Raw genomic sequence first — 20,237 nt, 5'->3', positions numbered from 1 at the left:
AAATAAGAAATCCGACGAACTTATATACTATTTTCCTTGATCACAGCCGCCGAAACGTTAAGCGGGGATATAGAGTTTCATCGTGTTGTTTGCCACCCGTTATGGGCGGCTAATCAAACGGAATTTAGCTTAGTCCATGCCAAAAACGTCTTTAATCTACAGAAATCGTGTTGCATGATCCACAGTAAACGCACAGGAGGTTTTTTTTTTTCGGAGATAGGTCGTACTGCTTTTTCACTGGAGGAGAATGCAAGGGAAATGAGGCGGTGTTTACGACTGGCACATCTCGAGCCTTTCTTCGCGTCAGAGAGATGTGGGCCCCCGGAGCAAGGGGGTAACAACAGACCCTACACATTCAGTCAGCGCGCCACATCAACCAACGAATGAATTGTTTTGCAGGCACTGCTTCCTATAAGCAGTAGCTGCACAAATCCACTATGTCACAAGGAATACACAGAAAACAGTGAAGGGTCTATCTGATCTTACCTCCATACACATCCACATGTATAACTATACTAAATATGTAAAAGGAAAGTATATATTTCCAAGAAGTAGCCGCCCATGGCTATTAAAAAAATACAGCATCAAGATCTCCAAATTCATCGTCGAAATTGGTGTTGAACGGCTCATTGGAATAATCTCCGAACATGTTCTCCAGTGGGTCGTCAACCACGGCGGGTACTGGCTCCTTTTCCGTTGCAGTTGCATGAGGACTTTGCGAGGCAACTGTAGTCACTACTTGTTGCTGTTGCTGCAAATCTTGCTGCTGTTGCTGCTGCAAGCTGGCTTCGTCCTGTGCTTCACCTGCAGTTACTTCCTTCTGCCTGATACGCTCCTTGGCCTCGTGGTATTGCGCCAAAACATCCCTATAAGCATGCGTCCAGTAGTCCGCCGGCGCTTCGCGGAGATCTCCGCGGAGTTTACCCACCAGCGCAGGATCGTCACGATGTACGACCACGCCGTCCGGCTGGTACCTCAAATGACTATCTTGCTCGAAGACAGCATCTATCATATCCTTTGTGCTACGGCTTCCGTCCTCTGCCGCAGCTATAAGTTTTGTGTATTTAAGTGGCGTCAGAGGCTTTTCTTGCAACTCTGCCGCTTGTGTTTTCATTTCGTGTTGTTTTTGCATGAGATATCTTATTGTTTTTTCACTGAACAATCTGGACTTCTCAATTCTGTCGCACGGTACCGTGGTCAAACTCAGCATGTTAAATGCGTCGTTCGAGCTTATAAAGTTCTTCAAAAGGTTGGATCGGAACGATATCGTGTCGCTCTCGTCATGTATGATATTGCTGAGCTGTTCTGGTCTAAGTCGTACACGTTCGAAGTCCTGTCTTTGCTTATTAAGCTGTTGCTGCGCGTACGTAAGCGATCTGCCATTCATGCCGGCACTGGAGCCGCTGTATCCGTACTGATAGTTGTTTTCCTCCGCGAAGCTCGTCAACGACGGGATGTTATTGTTTATGGCGCCCATGCTGCCTACTCCCCCAACCTGTACCCCAGAGTAGTATTGTTGGCGCGAAGCCTTTCCATGGTGCGATCTTTTCTTCTTGATGACACCCATTATTTTACTACGTTTGTAAAATTCTCTTAAACGCTTTTCTTTCGCCTTTTTCGCCTTTAGCCTCCCCTTTCTGGATCAAACCTTGTTTCGTTGCTTCTCAACTTCATGTTTTTTCTCTCCCATCTTTTCCTTTGGATTTTCCGCGTGTGTTTTCTGACCGTTTGACGGAACAACCGTGGTGCATGACCGAACGTAGACCAACACATTGTGAGAACCTGTATGGTCCAGCCGCTGCCAACTAACCTGATAAATGAAGCACGTCGGCTACAAACGACGCATGTGCCTCTTTATGCCCTGCTTGTTCCAGTATTCGCATTCGTTTACTTACTTTTCTTGTTTGGATCTTGCCATTTTCGGTAATGTAATTGATTTTCACGGATAAGTTTACTTTTTTCTTTGCGGTTTTTCCCGCTTTCCTGATTCAATACTCTTCCTACACAAAAGTGGAAAAAAACAGGAAAAAAAAATAGTGCAGTCCACACTAGCATCACCTCCATCGCATTCCTTCATTGATATTTGCTGTATACGATTTGCATCGGCTTTTGAAAGATATAGTTTATCTGTCCTTGATCTAAAACCAATTTCTCCTCTTTCTTTCTTCAAGATGTTATAACCTTCCACCGGCACACATATATACGGATATATATGCATCAACACCCTTGAAAATAGACGCTCTTCACATATATGAAATCCTCAGAGCCAGCGCCAGCGACCCCGACCGGGTTCAGAAATTCCATCTGGTTCATCATCTTCTACCTTTTCGTCATCCAAGCGCTAGGTTCTGCAATAATCTCGGGCGGCATCGAGTTTGCCATCGCATATGCCATGTACCATTCCCGTGTAGATCTTATCACCTTATGGGCATTTCCTCACACCATTTCAGGCGATTGTGCACTAAGTTTATTCATCCAGGTGGGTCTTACATGGGCTAGCGAGGAAATTTTAGTTGGATTCGATGACTACAAGAGGCCTGTTTTCAGATTGAATAAATGGATTACGAAACCGTCACCACTGAAAACCGAATCTAACGAAGAAATACCACCCCCTAAAAAGCGTTTCATTGTGGATTACTTCGAATCCAAAGACAACGTCGTTGCGAAGCAGAACACTCTGTATCATAAGCATAATTGGCTCTTTGGCTATTTAGAGGTCAATAGAGGAATCATTCCCAAAGGTAAAGAAGCTACGTTGAAAGGTTTTCTCACATCTCAGTTCATTCATGATTCTACTCAGTCCAAATTCATGAACTTTATAGAATGGTTTGTGCAGAAATTCATCAGATCTATGATCCTAGCCATTGCCATGTTCATTGTCATTTGGCCAGTCACTATGGGTATCCTTGCTGGTATAGGCCATAAGGTCGGGTCCCACGACTACTACTTCAACGATTATCCACTACCGCAGGTCATGAAGTTGATTTATGCCGTTGTAATTGCCTTTGTATGCACTCCAGTGGCCATCATCGTCATTGTGTTGAGAAACCAGTTTCACGAGGAACTTTACTATGAAGGCTTAGCAAACGGTACGCTACAGCAGGATCAAGAAGTTTGCTCCACGGGTAATCGCAGCTCGGGATCAACCGATCAAGATATCAGTACTACCAAACAACAGTCTCAAGAAGCGGTAGCGTGAAGAAAAGCAACAAAAAAATAAAAGCATGTGCGAACTCTAGTTTAATACTTAATAAACTATTAATACTTTACAATTAGCAATCTATAATATACCCACCTTAACAAATAATTTTTCCTTTAACCATTGTTACCTTGTTTAATCCGCGACGCCGCGCTAGGGCATGTGTGATTTATTCATTTACTATACAGCCGCAAAGAAACAACTAAGAATAAAATATCCGACAATCCATATCATACCAAAATTTTGGGATACTTGGTCAAGATGCGAACTGAGTTAGTTCCCATTTGGTTTTGTAAACTCAATTTTTCTAAAGATTCTTGCAAGAATGCGTTTTCTTCATCTTTGTCCTCACTTTCTTCATCATCTAAATCTTCCATGACACAGCACAACAAGTAGTCCTTGATAATGTTCACTATACCCAACATCTCTACGAAATCATCCTCTATCTCGCTTTCGTCATCTACTTCTTCAATCGCCAGCTTACTCATGATAATATCATTAGTACAGCTTTTTTGGTTCAGGCTAAATTCCCAGTTAGGCTTCAATGAAGTTCCACCTGCCATTGTACGGCGCGATGGTAACATTGGTATCTTTGATTGTAGAGGCGGTAATATAGAACAGCCACTGGAGGAATAGCTAGGCGCAGCACGAACAGATGGATAGTGTGGCATAGCATACTGTGATTGGCGGTTGAAAACACCACCGGCAGTGTTCGAATGTAAAGGTGGCAAATGTTCAGTAAGCGAAGGACCAGTTGGATACTTGGCCAACCGTACTGGCACATAAGTTGCTGTATTTGCAGTGGCCGAAATAGAGCTACCACCTTGTACGGATTGGTATGAAGGAGCATTAGGTGGCTGCACATAGCTTGTTTGTGCTACGGGGATGCGCCCAGATGATGACGAGGACTCAGTACTACCACCGCTTTGTTGCAAAATGTAGTTATTTGTCATATTTCTCGATAGTTTGGTGAAGAATTGGGTGGCGTTTGCTATGGTCTTATTAGAACAACCGTCCTCGTAGACATTCATGCTCCGACTGTTGGCACCTTGGCTTACCGTGCTGCCGTTATTGTAGTATAATGGCGGCAAGATCGTTTGCAATCTGGCACTCAATTGTGGAGAATATACCGGCTTATACTGAGATAGCTCGTCTGAGCATAGTTGGTTTAAGGAAATAGCCCGCTGCTGCTGTTGTGAAGGCAGATGTTGAGATATACCCACGGGCAATGGGGGTAATATCTGTGGAGAAGTAGAATGTGACTTAAAGCTACCAGCTATAGCGGAAGGCACAGATGCAGAACAAGACGACACTGCGTCGCTTGCACAACTTTTGTTTTTCTTAGAAGTTCTTTTTGAGCCCCATTTGGGTCCCCTCTTTCTTTTCAAAATACCGCCACTTTCCAGATGAATTTTCAAATGCTTTTTTAAATCTTGCGGACGTTTAAACTTTTTGGAGCACGTAGAGCAACCGAACGGTTTCAATGGTACGTGAACTCTCAAATGCGAGGTGATATGGTCCCTTTTCTCCGTCTTCGTGGTACAGTCTCCCCAATGACAATTCAATTGTAGGTTCTTATGTGACTTCCTGCCAACATGGTCATGACACAGATGATTATATAGCAGCTCTGGTTGGTTGAAAATCATACCACAGTTGTCCCATTTACAATATAGTGTTATATCCTCAGAATCACCGTCATTATCCGCATCGTCGTCATCACCTGCCGGGTTATGCGCTTGTGCCAATGGCGAGGAGGAGGACGAGTCAGAGGAAGATGATGTGGTGGGTGAAACTGCCGAAGCGCCCAATAGATCGTATGGAGGAGTGTTCAAGTGTGAAGTACTATGATATGGTAAGCATGATGAAGAAGTGCTGCCTGGTGACATCCGTTCATCTTCTTGACCGTTCAAGCCAATAGCTTCCGTGGTACACCTAATTCTAGGCCTCTTCGAACAATCAGAAGACCTTTTAGATAGGTTAGGACTGGGCAGCCCGTCCTTCTTTGTGACGTTAGAAACGTCTGTCCCATTTTCTACTATACTCTCCCGGCTGTGTTGAGGTGCGGCAGTGCCATTTTCTTTATTAAGCAGATCTTCCAATGGCACCATCTTAAGTCAATTTAAACAAACCTACTTTACCGTTTTCAGTATTTTATCTTTGCACTTGTTCAAAAAGTGTTGTGCAATAGCAATATTACTTTCTCAGTGGAAGTGATAACAGACCAATAAAAAAAAAAAAGGTTATAGACGGTGACTCTTATGAAAACATTTAGTTCCTTTCTATATTATTGAGTCTTAATTTTTTATCTTTTGTCTCGTAGATTGGCATCCCTCACCCGTCTGAAATGATTTTATAAGCCTCCGTCATCTCGGACGTAATTTTAGAAACTCCGAGCTGGACGGCTATTTTATTTTCTGCGCCGTAATCTGTGAATCACAGAGAATGTCTCGCACGAACGCGGTATTTAGATTATTGTGCCTGCTGTCACTGGGCAGAGAAAAGTATGTACAAGATAACAGCGTTATTGTCGTAAAGCATTCTTTTGAGAACATTCGAAGGAAAAAAACAAAGTTCAGAATTAAAATTATGTATGTATTATCGTTCGTGGAATATTTATTACGTATAAGAGCTGCAGTCTTTATTCGTTCATTAGCCGCAGAACCCTCCTGGAGTAGTCTACGTTGTCTGATAACGAAATGGTAGAGTGGTTTGTGGCATCGTCATTTGCTAAAGTGTTAAGCATCTTACTTGGGTCTAGCCTCTGATCCACCAGTACCGTGTCTTCACCTAGAGTAACGTTTGATTCCATTTTTTCGTGTTGCTTTTGAATGGGCGAATGAAGAAAAGTAGAAGTTCTTCTGGGAAGAATGGGATCGTGAAATGGGCTTGCCAACGTGCTTGGGTCATTTGGTGGACTGCCTGCAGTCAAGGAATACGTAGATTGACGTGGGGATGGTGATTCAGACATAATTTGTCCCTTTTCATCAGTGTATATTAATCTTGGGGTCGAGAAAGTTGAATTTGAAGATGGTGAAGGCGTGTGTAACGTGGTAGTGGTAACTTCATTTGGGTACTTGGACTGGTAAAACTTACTCTGATATTCATTCTCAAAATCTTGAGCCTTCCGAGCGGGTCTTGTTCTATAATGATGTATTAAGTATATTAGTATGCATATAATTACCAAACATACCACTCCAACCACGACGAAAGTAGCGGCTATTTTCCCGGGCGAATCCCAGTACCCTTTCTTTTCTGTAGACTTGTTAGTTGGTGTATTGCTGTTGGTGGTGTTACTATTGTTATTGTTTGTTATTCTACCACCTACGCTGGCAGACGTAGTAGCCACTGCAGAAGTAGGAGTAGCCCCGAGGGTGGAAGAGTAAATCTGCGTTATTACTTTTTTCATGGTGAGATATCTCGAGGTGATTTCCGAAATGTTAGTGTCCATGGTGTGCACTGAAGTCACTGTTATCACAGAATACTTTAAGGAGGTCTGCAGGTTTACAGAAGTTATAGTGGACGTTATTGGAGATGCTGTGGTACTGGTGTAAGTAACCGTAGTGCTTGAAGGGGCTGTACTGGGTGATGTCGTAGTGAACGTTGTGCTCGTTGGTGTTGTATTAGACGAGCTTGTAGGTGCTGAAGAAGAAGTTGGCGATGTTGTACTTGTTGAAGTGGAAGTTGACGACGTCGTGCTTGTAGAAATGGGGGCTGACGATGTTGTGGTTGGAGTTGATGATGATGATGATGATGTGCTCGTGGAAATGAGGGTTGACGACGTAGTACTTGTGGTGGTAGATGTTGATGATGTGACACTTACGGTCGTAGAAGTCGACGATGAGGTACTTGTGGTGGTAGAGGTTGACGATGTCGTGCTTGTGGGAATGGATGTTGACAACTTTGTGCTTGTAGTCGTGGGCAGTGCCGATGTTATATCAGTTGATGGTGTTGTACTGGTTGAGGCGGTTGTCAATGGGGTCGTACTCGTTGACGTCAGAGTCGGCGAGATTGTGGTTGTGTCCACAATACTCGTACTACTACTACTCGTGATAGAGCTACTTGAAACGTACACACTGGACTCTGTTGACGTTTCCACACTCTGTACAGAACTTAGCGGGGTTTGCCCCAGATATATATAACCAAAAAGATCCTTATCCGCATTACCACAATCTTCGTAGCCATAACCGGGACAAGTGCCACTGCAGTCTCCCACCGATGTCTGAGTGCTCGGTTCCGAATCACTGCACCAGCACATGAACCCCTGTACGATGGCAAACTGATGACCAGCACAGTTATTTGAACACCAACCATTACTCTGAAATTGATTTCGTACACCGTCAGTGGTCGCTGTGTTTTGCGACGAACACACAGATTGCGTAGCCCGTACCAGGCTACTGCATATAACGCTACATACTAGCCATATACTAACTTTTGCGCTCACCATTGACGTCTGCATGCGTTTTTGGTTTTGTAATTCGAGGTATCTAGCCTTTCTTTCCTTTTAAAAAATAAACAAAATGTACTTGCTGTCATGAGCTCCCTACTGCACCCGCCCCTGAAGCAGGGCAAATCACACTAGCACAGAACGCATATATATATATATTTACACATAACGACCTTGCTGTTTGCAACAAAAGGATTTGCTTACCTTAATTCATGCCCGTATCTTAACGTCGCCCAAAGTGGAAATACCGTAATAGTACCATTATCCTACAGTAAACACTTGCTGCCCGAAGGGGAAACCAAAAAAGGCGCAATATGCAGGTACCGTGCCTCCTGATTCCCTTTTTCACCGTACTCATTCCGTTCCGGGAACCACATTAAGGGTTCCCGCGGCCCCGTCTGTGTCTCACAGTCAACGTCAGGTCCGTACAGAACGGTGTCTCGAGCCTTATCGCTGCACGCCATATACTGTGGATATAATCCGTAACGTCGCAGTAGCAACCGTTCGATGTTGTTGTGCTGTTGTTGTGCTGTTGTTGTTGTTGTTGTTGTTGTTGTTGCCGTTGATACTGAATACTCTTACGTTATCATACGATATATTCTCAATCATTTGAGACGGGAAAGCAATGGACTCATTCGTGAGGAATGATACATATTTTTCATTTTTTTTTTTTTTCAGGTTTCTTGGAAGCTATTCTGTGGGAGCTTCAAATTCCTGGTAGAAATTGATAATAGCTCAGACGTACCTGTAGATCACTATTCGAAATTTCTTAGAGACGTTACAGGGTAAAGGGCTCGCTAGCAAATATGCACGACAAGAAGTCGCCCATGGCGAATTCCCACTACTTGAAAAATCTAAAACAGCAGTTTCGCAACAAGAACCTTATCGAAACGACTATCCATCTAGTAAAGTGCAATGACCATGACTCATTGGCCTTTTTAGCAAGAACATACGGGGTTCCACCACAGTTGCGACACGTCGTGTGGCCGATCCTGCTGAAGTACCACCCAATGTGCATTTCACCAAACATTACCTCCAATACCATTTCTTGGGACCCAATAACCAATGATTTCATACTTAATGACCCTTTTCTGAAAAGTAAGGCTCCAACCGATAAGCAAGACAAGAGCGACGATGAAAATATTCTCCCGTACGATATCGAATCCATTATCCTGCATGATTTGAAAAAATACTTCCACTCCAGGTCTAATCCTGCTGGCTCATCGAGTAATGCTAACACCACCAATATCGCCACCCCGACACCTGTTTCGTCGTCCGACGCTTCCACTATTTCTTCTATGGAGGTACTGTCTCCCTCATTAGACTATGAGTTCCAGATCATCGAGACTTTGAAAAATGCCATCGTGAAATTTCTGCTGAAGTGGTCAAAAATCTTCAAGTACGAAAGCGGTCTTGCCTGGATTGCTCTGGGATTGGCTGAATGGTATCCCATCTATCCCTACGAAACCATGTCTCCTTTCAACGAGACTCATTCATTTTACGAAGTGGAGGATTATGTAGTTCTGAGCGGAAGAAAGCACGCTCTTCTAAGCACTAACAACGGCAATAACGGAAATAGCAACTCCTCTAGCAACAACACCAACAACAATAACACGAATATAACATCGGGCATGCACAACTTGAGCATCAACACAAATACCAGCTTGCACAATTCTCCGTACATTTCTCACACGTTATCATATCTTTATAAGGAATATCCGTTACCCTTTGAGCTGCGATCAAAATTGCCTACAAAACCAATTTTCTCATTTAGTGCCCTTTTCGAAAGACTAGCTCTTGTCATTCTACATTGCCCTGATACCATACTGGCACACAAACAATTGAAAAATGACTCGAACGCATCTTCCAGCTCAAAGGCAAACTCAAACTTCAACACAAATTATTTCCCTATTATATCTGGTGGCGATCTTTCATTTCAGACCCAAGTTTTTTTCAAGGTATTCTCTTCAATTTTGCCAGAGCTGTACCAACCTTTGACAGAGGAATCTTCCTTACAACCTTCGTCGTCAAGAAACTCCTGGATATATTGGTGGTTGAAATGCTCTGGAGCTAAAGCTTTACAAAGACAAGATAGAGGGCGTGTATGGGATTTGCTGCTCGGTTGGAGGCCCAAACCAAACATGGACACGATAAATTTCTTTTTGAACTATAACGATAAGAAAATGGATCACCTCTATCACGATACACCACAATGTGACAACGAGCAGTACTGGATGAAAGATTGGATCGCTTTGTACAATAATGATCCGTTTTGGTTCCCCGATCTGGATAGCATGGCACTAGGTTCGAAAAAATTTCCCTATGATTATAGTGTCTTCAAAGAATTAATTTTAAGGAATAGATACGGAGGTACTCAAAGCAAAGCTCAAAAGGACAACACAGTACCATCTCCTGGTAGTGATTCAAATGATAAGTCAGAATTGAAACTACCGTTTTCTTCCATTGATCCTCATATGCAATTGATTTTCATTTTCATCGCGATTTTGCAGTTTAACGAATTTAAGCTATTAGAATTTGAAGAAGCGGAAATTTCTGAGTTTCTTAATAACGTTCCTCTGCTAACAAAATTTGATGACTCTTCCTATAGGAAGTTATACGAGAATACAGAATCTAGCATAACCAGTTTGCCTTCTTCACCGACTACTTCTACAATGGCGTCATTACAATCCAGTTCCAATTCGAGTGCCCATATCTCGAATTATCACATGTTAATCGAAGTCGGTAATGATGCTAAGGCTTCCCATTGTTTTGATGATCTTTTAAATATGGCTGGGGATATTTGGAGGAAATGGCTATGGAGAGAGTTAGAGGAAAGCTCTCTTTGAAAAGTTGAAATTATTTCCTTTAGAATTATATACTACTTCTACACAATTTTTAACACCTTGCATACGAATTTTTATCTCTAATCAATATTCTTCAAGCACTTTTTGAATACTTTGATGTTTTGATTTTTCGGAAAAGTTAATATTTAGTACCGATACTATACATTATTTTATAAACAAACGTCTTTCTAGATAAGTTTTATTAACTGTTCTATTTATCAATATGAAAAAGTTTCGGAGTTCATAGACCAATATTTTTCAATTCCAACTCAATTCTGCTCGTTGAATCAATACTGTTCAACAACCGTAAGTTTTCCTCGATATTGTTCTGCAAGCTTGGAATCTTCTGAATGATCAGGCCACCGAACTTTATCATCTGCAATTTCACATTCTCAATGGTTTCCTTGTTACAATTTATTGGAAAAGTTTGATCCCATAGTCTCCCCACATTTTGGATAAAGTCAGCGCTACTTATGGTACTAAATCTTCCAACTATCGAGATACCAATTTCACTAGCAGCTAGTTGCGTTCTCCATGTGTGTATAATTCTGTCATTATGGAAAAGGTATGCAATCTCATCTATAATGAACTCCAATAAATTCATCGGATACCTCGATTTAGAATTGTTGCATATGTCAACACTAACTTTTAACAAGTTGATCACATACTCTTCGTTCTCAATGTTCTCTTTGGATGACTTTTGTGTAATTTCAGTGTTAGGCTTAATTCTTTTTATTGTGGATTCATCGGAAGTCTGCTTAATGGAACCTTCACTATCATCAGATTCGCTGCCCAACAATCGAATCATTTCTTTGGCTTTTTCAATTAAGAAGGTGATCGTCTCTTCTTGTGGATTCACATTGATATATCTCGCGTAAAGCGGTAGTATCTTCTTAACATATTTCATACTTTTTCTCGAAACTTCAGTGTACATTACATGATTAATTGATTCTTGTAGATCATTATTGTCGGCCACAGTTTGAGAAAATTTTTCTGTTAATGAAACCAATGCTGCCACTATATGCTCTTTACCATCCCATGATCTACCACTTAATGCCTCCCTCGATATATCAAATAACTTAACAATTTGTGGATAAGGAATACTATCATTAATACCGCCACACAACTGTATGACTGATTTAGCACATGTTTTTCGAATAGAGAAATCATTTGACTTTATATTCACACAAAGTACGTTTAAAATTTCTGGCAGGTATAATTTAACCGTACCGGCGCCAGAGCTGGAAGCTTCCGTCCAGATTTTATTATATAAGGTTTCCAAATCTTTATCTTCATCATTGCATGCTATGAAAATCAAAGGCATAAATACACTTGCCACATTATCGAATTCTGACTTCGCATAATTCAAAATCGAGTCGATCGCTGTACCAACAACTTTCTTGTTATTTTCTGTTGAGGTAGGCTCAAAATATTTCGTTATTAGTTTTTCAGAGTATTTAATACACTTATCCAACGCTGAAACCTTGAATAAATATCCCATTGAAATTGCAAATGCTATATTAACCGACTCATTTCTATCTTCAAACATAGTCAAGCAGACTTTCAACAACTTTCCAGAATAGGGTTTCATTTCGATAGAGTACCGTTTCACTAAGATAATTATGACAAGTGAGGATGCGACCTTAGATGGCAATCCGACTGATTTTCTGCTAGCTTTAATAACCACATTAATTATTTCTTCCATCATACAATCATCTGAATTGTTAATTAATTTTTCGATGGTCTGGAATAGAGGTGAATTTGTGACACCATTTTTCCTTTGCGTATCAATGACGTTAGCATCAATGTTATAATTTGCAGCATTTAATGCCAAATAGTTAATCACCTGAGGTTCAATGGAAGAAAACAATGTGATAAAATCGTAAATTAATTTTGGAGTGAACGGTTTGATGGCTCCAGGGGAGTGTTTCACCAAGTCAATCAAAGTTGTGAGCGCAAAATTTCTAACCTCTTCTGCATCACTGTTCAGACCATGTGGACCCCATAAAAATGGCAAAATATTGTCTAGTATTTCCTTAGACTTGGTAGGGTTCACACCTTTTTCCACATCAATAGATCTTGCCAAAATTTTGGCCAATACAGTGGTGAACTTGGTACCAACTTCACGGACACTATCTTTTATATCATCCATCGTTCTGAATGCCATTGTCCAAATTTTCAGCATTTTTTCGGAAAATTTCTCTTGCGGTTGAGATTGAATCAATTGTAATAAAGCTGAAGTACTGGCCTCCCTGACCCTCCATTCTTTATTAGCCATGCCACATAAAAGCTCATCAAGAATATCATTGAAATAGAGGGAAATCGTCAAAGAGGATTCTGGAATTAAAGTATTCCAGATGTCTGTCATCGAGCGTGATACTGCTTGAAATGGATCAAATCTGTATCTATACAATTTTGGAATTAATTTCTTGGCAGTTTGCTGATCCTTTAGTAATAATTCTTCTAAAGAAGATTTAGACATAATGGCGCCAAGACCGAATGCGATACCTTTCCTAGATGACCATAGCGCAGAACTTTTGGCAAGAGACATAAATTTGTAAACAAGTGCGGGGTCCCCAACTTCAGATGCCAAATTCAAAATATCTTTGTAAGTGCTAATGGACCCATCTCCAGTGTTTAAAACTCCTGGCTCAAATAACTCGGTCTCTTCGGAGACTGAACCTGAGATGCCAGTAGCACTTGTAGATGCAGACCCTGCGGTTGATTCTGTAAATGATTTAAGTAGCCCTTTGACCATACTTTCTTTTAAATCAGAACCACCAATTTCGTAAACCAAAGAAAGCCCTCTAGCGGCGGAATCCTGTATAAATTCATCTCTGTCTGCCAAAAATCTCATAAATCTCAAGTGAATATCATTACATTTGGAACTTACTTCTGGCAAATGACCTAAGTACTGAATATATGATAACAGCCAAATACAAGATGCCTTCCTCAGAGAGGGTTTTGTAGAGTCGCAACCTGAAAAGATCTCATCAAGTATAGTGGTAACATTTGTAGCAGGGAATTTTTGTTGCATGATCTCAACATTGAAATTAGGAATATCAATCTGTTTGATCAAGTACTTACTTGACCATTTACCAGCCACAACACTTAAAGATTCACCAACTGAAAATAAGAAATCGTTTTGCTTAGAAACGTTAGTTTCAAGTAATTTTTCTTGAAAAAGACTGGAATTCTCTAAATCTGTTGAATATAGTGATAGGTATGACCACGTTTGAATTGCTGTCACATCGTTGATCAATTTGTCTTGTATAGTATCCATGACTTTTTTCAAGAAATCTTTCCTTTCTTGTGCACTTACTTGGAGAAGTAAACCGAATTTTGTCACTTGGCAGACCAACTTTAATATCATATCCTTGTTAGTGCCAGGATGCGATAGATGAGTTGTTAAAATGTTTAATAGGTTTAGGATACTGTCAGATTCAATGTGATTTGTTTGATCTTTCAAATATAATCGTGGAACAACATAAGATGCAACATATGTCTCTGCCATTGTTTGTGATTGTGCTATTTTTGTGATTCGCTTAACGTGAGTCGAGTCTGCGATAGCAGTAGAAATTATACCGATGATGGTTGCACAGACTGCAAGATCATTATCACTCAACGATTGAAATTTCATGATAACTAGATGGTATAAATCGGGAACAAGAATTTCCAATCTCCGTAAAACATTATTGCTCACAAAATTCAATAAAGTTAATAAGACAGAACCAAAAATTGGATCTTGATATGGAAATATTGCAATTTGTTCACCCTTACTGTTCGTAGCTGTAAACTCGTTTGACAGAAGAGTCAAATAGCGAATGAAAATATCATCATTCATGCCTTGAACCATTTCATTAACTCGGGACACAACTGTGTCGTCAAGTTCCAAAGCTTTGTCTATTCTAACTGACCAATCCTCATCTTGTATAACCATTGTTTTTTTACCGTATATTGCATTGGAAATGAGACATTGTTTACTAAATCTGACAGCGTTGTTCAGTGATTTTCGTGTAATTGATGCAGCTTCCGAATCTAGCTGGTCGATCAAAACCTGAAGAAATTCCCGGAATGGAGGAAATTCAGTCTCTGACAAGTGAGAGCCCAACAGATCGGATGTTTTCACGGTAGCTGATGTATTTATGGAAGCATTATTAACCCTGAACCAAAAGGGTTGAAGCCCCTTAAAGGATTCTTCAATAATGTCAAATCTATTCGTTCGTACAGTACCCCAAATATTGAATAACCTTGCCTCAGGATCATGGAAGGGGAAGGCAGCGTTAGTGAATTTTATAGATACAAATTTGAGTGCCATTATAGAATTAACAGCATCATTATTATCCTCCCGCTGTTGCTCGTCAATTGACAGGTTTTTCCTGAGCAAATTTTTTAATTTTAATTTAGATTGTTGGGGTAGAATTGATAAATGGCCTACTAGAGAAAGCAGAGACTCCTGAATACTGGAGCGGAACTGTGGTAAGTCATTTTTCAAGGACTCGAATAGAAATTCAATATAGGATAAGTCACTTACAAGCTCAAAATCTCTTTTCAAGATATCACCCAATGTTTCATATTGCAGCTGTCTCTGCAGAATGGCTGTATTGAAAGCTGGGGTCTGAGGCCCCAATTGTAACTTCGGCCAACCTTCGGCATGAAGATTATTTCTAATCAAGGAAACAATACAAGTGGAAAAGTCTGTTGATGAAGGTGATGAAGAAGCAGGATTTAAATTTTTGTAATTTAATTTTGCTACGTGTCGAATAAAAGAAAGAGTCAAAGATCTAAGTTTATACTCAGATGAATGCAATCCAATAGAGCAAATCAACGAAATACATTCTGCTTTGGTGGTGGCGAAGTGACTTCTGTTTAATATGGACAGGATTTTTTCTTGCAAGATAGCCTTGACCGGCGGTCTTCCATTTGCTGTGTTGCCGATGTACAGCGTCTGAAGAAAGGTGATGAACTCTTCGTTTTCATAAGGCATGGGAAACCGTTTCATGAACTGAGCCGCATCATCAGATAAATTTGTAGAATCCGTAGAGACAACGCACAAAAATTCCATCAGTTCAATCATCCTAGGTGACTGCTCAATAGTTTGGGTAGCCGCCATGCCACGGCAAACAAATTGAAAAATAGCCTTTTTGAACTTATTCAGCTGTTCTTTGTTGAAAGTAACGCCCGCATCATAAGTAAAGAATGCCACATCAGTTAGAGATAGGCCCGGACATGTGTAACCTCTCGACAGGGGCTGTTGAGAAACCTGGACTTGCTTTGAAGGTACCAGCAGAAAAAACCTGGTAAATTGGCGCATCAAAAACGAAAAACCGTCGTTGTCCAGTTGAAGGAACTGAACAAATTCTTCCTGCTCATGTGAAGACTCCTGGGGTGCAACCCATTCCAAAATAAGCTTCAAAAGGATGTGGAACATTCTGGCGGCTACTGTGCCTGTTAGACACGAGATGTTCGAAACGACTAACGGTAGCAACTGCTGTCTATCTTGCAAGGAAAGCCTATCTATGCCTTTAGACGCCAGTAGCAGACTGTAAAGGCGGACATTGGTCGAGTCTTGTTGAGCGGCTAAATTGGGTTCCTTTGCTTGGACAATAAGCGCCCTCACAGGAAGCTGAACCTGGGGCAGCGTATTTATCCTAGAAATGAGGTTTTTTAAGGCTGAAAATACTGCTGTTCTAACGGAGGCATGTGGAGAGGCGAGTTTTAGTAATAATGGAGGCAAAAAAGTCTGCAGATTAGTTTCGAACTTTTGAGGGGAATCTGCGATAGCCAGGCGCAATTCTGCCTTCTCCACGAGCTGTTTTTCTTTCGCTTCGTCAGAAGAAATGGACATAATGTTGTTCGTGGTGAAATAGAAACTTTTCTATAATTATTGTATTATCCAATCCTGCACAAAGACAAAGAGATCAGTTATCGAGAGCTTACCAGCTTCTTTATATCAGGAAGTACCTTTTTTTTGCCACCAAGAAAAGGCATATGGATATACCGGGTAACACATAAATACCAAAACTCTGGCGGCTAAACTGGTAAAACCTGATATATACAAAGATCAAATAAGTATAAAAGCTTTCAAAGATGCTTATGAAAAATCTCACGAGATTGGTAGTTACTGATCAGGCACAAACTCCGCAGCCAAAACAATATTTTGAAAATATGTGAGCATTCAGCAAGAGACCTTCAACTGCTCCGAATGTGCATTTCACAGCAATGCAACAAAAGTCAATGACACTTGCAAACCCAGTGTAAGACGCCTACTCTTGTTCAATCAGTTAGTTATCTTTGTTCAATAGTGTGGTTGGTAACCAAATTTTCTAGGCGTTGTTGAAAATAAAGAGAACGAAAAACAAAAAAAAAGAGATAAAAAGACAAGGAAAAAATAAACTAACTAGACACAGGGAAAAGCCCAATTCCAGACAAGCAACCACACCACATGAGCTCACAACCGTCTTTCGTCACCATAAGGGGCAAGGCCATTTCTCTAGAAACACAAACGGAGTCACTTCTTTCCAAGTACTCCACATTCGCGCAGACAACTAGTTCAGAACAAACTGGCCAAGAAAAGAAGATAGACAAGCAGTTGGAGGGAATCTTAGGCCAGAGACAGGATGTAATCGATTCATTAACACAAATCTGCGATTCTAACCCGGCAATCTCCGCCTCAAAGCTTTCCCAACTGCACCGCCACAAGGAGATCTTACAAGACCACTGGAAGAGCTTCCGCAATATCAGGTCCTCCATCCAGCAAGAGCGCAACAGACTAAACTTGTTATTCAGCGTGAAGAACGATATTGCTAATTCCACAACGGACGCGCCAGCTCCTATAGGGGATGCTGACGAGTACATTCAGAACGAAACAAGGCGAATCGATCAGTCCAACAACGTAGTCGACCGTCTCATCTCCCAAGCCTGGGAGACTCGGTCGCAGTTCCACTCGCAGAGCAACGTGCTGAACACGGCAAACAACAAGGTGTTGCAAACTTTACAAAGAATACCAGGTGTCAATCAGCTTATTATGAAGATTAACACGAGAAGGAAGAAAAACGCGTTTGTATTGGCCACGATAACCACCCTTTGTATACTGTTTTTGTTTTTCACATGGTAAATAACGACTTTTATTAAACAACGTATGTAAAAACATAACAAGAATCTACCCATACAGGCCATTTCGTAATTCTTCTCTTCTAATTGGAGTAAAACCATCAATTAAAGGGTGTGGAGTAGCATAGTGAGGGGCTGACTGCATTGACAAAAAAATTGAAAAAAAAAAAAGGAAAAGGAAAGGAAAAAAAGACAGCCAAGACTTTTAGAACGGATAAGGTGTAATAAAATGTGGGGGGATGCCTGTTCTCGAACCATATAAAATATACCATGTGGTTTGAGTTGTGGCCGGAACTATACAAATAGTTATATGTTTCCCTCTCTCTTCCGACTTGTAGTATTCTCCAAACGTTACATATTCCGATCAAGCCAGCGCCTTTACACTAGTTTAAAACAAGAACAGAGCCGTATGTCCAAAATAATGGAAGATTTACGAAGTGACTACGTCCCGCTTATCGCCAGTATTGATGTAGGAACGACCTCATCCAGATGCATTCTGTTCAACAGATGGGGCCAGGACGTTTCAAAACACCAAATTGAATATTCAACTTCAGCATCGAAGGGCAAGATTGGGGTGTCTGGCCTAAGGAGACCCTCTACAGCCCCAGCTCGTGAAACACCAAACGCCGGTGACATCAAAACCAGCGGAAAGCCCATCTTTTCTGCAGAAGGCTATGCCATTCAAGAAACCAAATTCCTAAAAATCGAGGAATTGGACTTGGACTTCCATAACGAACCCACGTTGAAGTTCCCCAAACCGGGTTGGGTTGAGTGCCATCCGCAGAAATTACTGGTGAACGTCGTCCAATGCCTTGCCTCAAGTTTGCTCTCTCTGCAGACTATCAACAGCGAACGTGTAGCAAACGGTCTCCCACCTTACAAGGTAATATGCATGGGTATAGCAAACATGAGAGAAACCACAATTCTGTGGTCCCGCCGCACAGGAAAACCAATTGTTAACTACGGTATTGTTTGGAACGACACCAGAACGATCAAAATCGTTAGAGACAAATGGCAAAACACTAGCGTCGATAGGCAACTGCAGCTTAGACAGAAGACTGGATTGCCATTGCTCTCCACGTATTTCTCCTGTTCCAAGCTGCGCTGGTTCCTCGACAATGAGCCTCTGTGTACCAAGGCGTATGAGGAGAACGACCTGATGTTCGGCACTGTGGACACATGGCTGATTTACCAATTAACTAAACAAAAGGCGTTCGTTTCTGACGTAACCAACGCTTCCAGAACTGGATTTATGAACCTCTCCACTTTAAAGTACGACAACGAGTTGCTGGAATTTTGGGGTATTGACAAGAACCTGATTCACATGCCCGAAATTGTGTCCTCATCTCAATACTACGGTGACTTTGGCATTCCTGATTGGATAATGGAAAAGCTACACGATTCGCCAAAAACAGTACTGCGAGATCTAGTCAAGAGAAACCTGCCCATACAGGGCTGTCTGGGCGACCAAAGCGCATCCATGGTGGGGCAACTCGCTTACAAACCCGGTGCTGCAAAATGTACTTATGGTACCGGTTGCTTTTTACTGTACAATACGGGGACCAAAAAATTGATCTCCCAACATGGCGCACTGACGACTCTAGCATTTTGGTTCCCACATTTGCAAGAGTACGGTGGCCAAAAACCAGAATTGAGCAAGCCACATTTTGCATTAGAGGGTTCCGTCGCTGTGGCTGGTGCTGTGGTCCAATGGCTACGTGATAATTTACGATTGATCGATAAATCAGAGGATGTCGGACCGATTGCATCTACGGTTCCTGATTCTGGTGGCGTAGTTTTCGTCCCCGCATTTAGTGGCCTATTCGCTCCCTATTGGGACCCAGATGCCAGAGCCACCATAATGGGGATGTCTCAATTCACTACTGCCTCCCACATCGCCAGAGCTGCCGTGGAAGGTGTTTGCTTTCAAGCCAGGGCTATCTTGAAGGCAATGAGTTCTGACGCGTTTGGTGAAGGTTCCAAAGACAGGGACTTTTTAGAGGAAATTTCCGACGTCACATATGAAAAGTCGCCCCTGTCGGTTCTGGCAGTGGATGGCGGGATGTCGAGGTCTAATGAAGTCATGCAAATTCAAGCCGATATCTTAGGTCCCTGTGTCAAAGTCAGAAGGTCTCCGACAGCGGAATGTACCGCATTGGGGGCAGCCATTGCAGCCAATATGGCTTTCAAGGATGTGAACGAGCGCCCATTATGGAAGGACCTACACGATGTTAAGAAATGGGTCTTTTACAATGGAATGGAGAAAAACGAACAAATATCACCAGAGGCTCATCCAAACCTTAAGATATTCAGAAGTGAATCCGACGATGCTGAAAGGAGAAAGCATTGGAAGTATTGGGAAGTTGCCGTGGAAAGATCCAAAGGTTGGCTGAAGGACATAGAAGGTGAACACGAACAGGTTCTAGAAAACTTCCAATAACAACATAAATAATTTCTATTAACAATGTAATTTCCATAATTTTATATTCCTCTCCACCTTCTATTGCATCATGTACTATTCAAATGACTGTAACACTAGTATTATGAAGAAAACACCCAAACATATCTAGGCCATCAGATTTTTTTTTTTTCATTTTTCATTTTTTTCTCATTTTCTTATTTATTTTTATTGAAAAAT

At 41.4% G+C, this 20,237-nt stretch overlaps 8 protein-coding genes across 8 annotated transcripts; 4 read left to right on the top strand and 4 right to left on the bottom strand.

Annotated features, from left to right (window-relative positions):
• Window positions 1-568: 568 nt before the first annotated feature.
• Window positions 569-1,567, bottom strand: SNF6 (Snf6p; the record flags this gene model as incomplete). The annotated part of the gene is made up of 1 exon (NM_001179105.1): window positions 569-1,567. One exon carries the CDS (start codon window positions 1,565-1,567, stop codon window positions 569-571), a length of 999 nt encoding a protein of 332 aa, NP_011838.1.
• Window positions 1,568-2,251: 684 nt separating this feature from the next.
• Window positions 2,252-3,199, top strand: YHL026C (uncharacterized protein; the record flags this gene model as incomplete). The annotated part of the gene is made up of 1 exon (NM_001179106.1): window positions 2,252-3,199. One exon carries the CDS (start codon window positions 2,252-2,254, stop codon window positions 3,197-3,199), a length of 948 nt encoding a protein of 315 aa, NP_011837.2.
• Window positions 3,200-3,429: 230 nt separating this feature from the next.
• Window positions 3,430-5,307, bottom strand: RIM101 (alkaline-responsive transcriptional regulator RIM101; the record flags this gene model as incomplete). Its single annotated transcript, NM_001179107.1, has 1 exon — window positions 3,430-5,307. One exon carries the CDS (start codon window positions 5,305-5,307, stop codon window positions 3,430-3,432), a length of 1,878 nt encoding a protein of 625 aa, NP_011836.1.
• Window positions 5,308-5,837: 530 nt separating this feature from the next.
• On the bottom strand, window positions 5,838-7,655 carry WSC4 (Wsc4p; the record flags this gene model as incomplete). The annotated part of the gene is made up of 1 exon (NM_001179108.1): window positions 5,838-7,655. The coding sequence occupies one exon, from the start codon at window positions 7,653-7,655 to the stop codon at window positions 5,838-5,840; it is 1,818 nt and encodes a 605-aa protein (NP_011835.1).
• A 794-nt stretch (window positions 7,656-8,449) lies between these two features.
• OCA5 (Oca5p) lies at window positions 8,450-10,489 on the top strand (the record flags this gene model as incomplete). The annotated part of the gene is made up of 1 exon (NM_001179109.1): window positions 8,450-10,489. The coding sequence occupies one exon, from the start codon at window positions 8,450-8,452 to the stop codon at window positions 10,487-10,489; it is 2,040 nt and encodes a 679-aa protein (NP_011834.1).
• A 238-nt stretch (window positions 10,490-10,727) lies between these two features.
• Window positions 10,728-16,334, bottom strand: ECM29 (Ecm29p; the record flags this gene model as incomplete). Its single annotated transcript, NM_001179110.1, has 1 exon — window positions 10,728-16,334. The coding sequence occupies one exon, from the start codon at window positions 16,332-16,334 to the stop codon at window positions 10,728-10,730; it is 5,607 nt and encodes a 1,868-aa protein (NP_011833.1).
• Window positions 16,335-16,931: 597 nt separating this feature from the next.
• Window positions 16,932-17,603, top strand: GOS1 (Gos1p; the record flags this gene model as incomplete). Its single annotated transcript, NM_001179111.1, has 1 exon — window positions 16,932-17,603. One exon carries the CDS (start codon window positions 16,932-16,934, stop codon window positions 17,601-17,603), a length of 672 nt encoding a protein of 223 aa, NP_011832.1.
• Window positions 17,604-17,909: 306 nt separating this feature from the next.
• GUT1 (glycerol kinase) lies at window positions 17,910-20,039 on the top strand (the record flags this gene model as incomplete). The annotated part of the gene is made up of 1 exon (NM_001179112.1): window positions 17,910-20,039. One exon carries the CDS (start codon window positions 17,910-17,912, stop codon window positions 20,037-20,039), a length of 2,130 nt encoding a protein of 709 aa, NP_011831.1.
• Between the last annotated feature and the right edge of the window lie 198 nt (window positions 20,040-20,237).

Source organism: Saccharomyces cerevisiae, chromosome VIII, assembly GCF_000146045.2.
Source record: "Saccharomyces cerevisiae S288C chromosome VIII, complete sequence".
Taxonomy (NCBI): Eukaryota; Fungi; Ascomycota; class Saccharomycetes; order Saccharomycetales; family Saccharomycetaceae; genus Saccharomyces; species Saccharomyces cerevisiae.
This window is presented reverse-complemented; position numbering and strand designations above follow the sequence as displayed.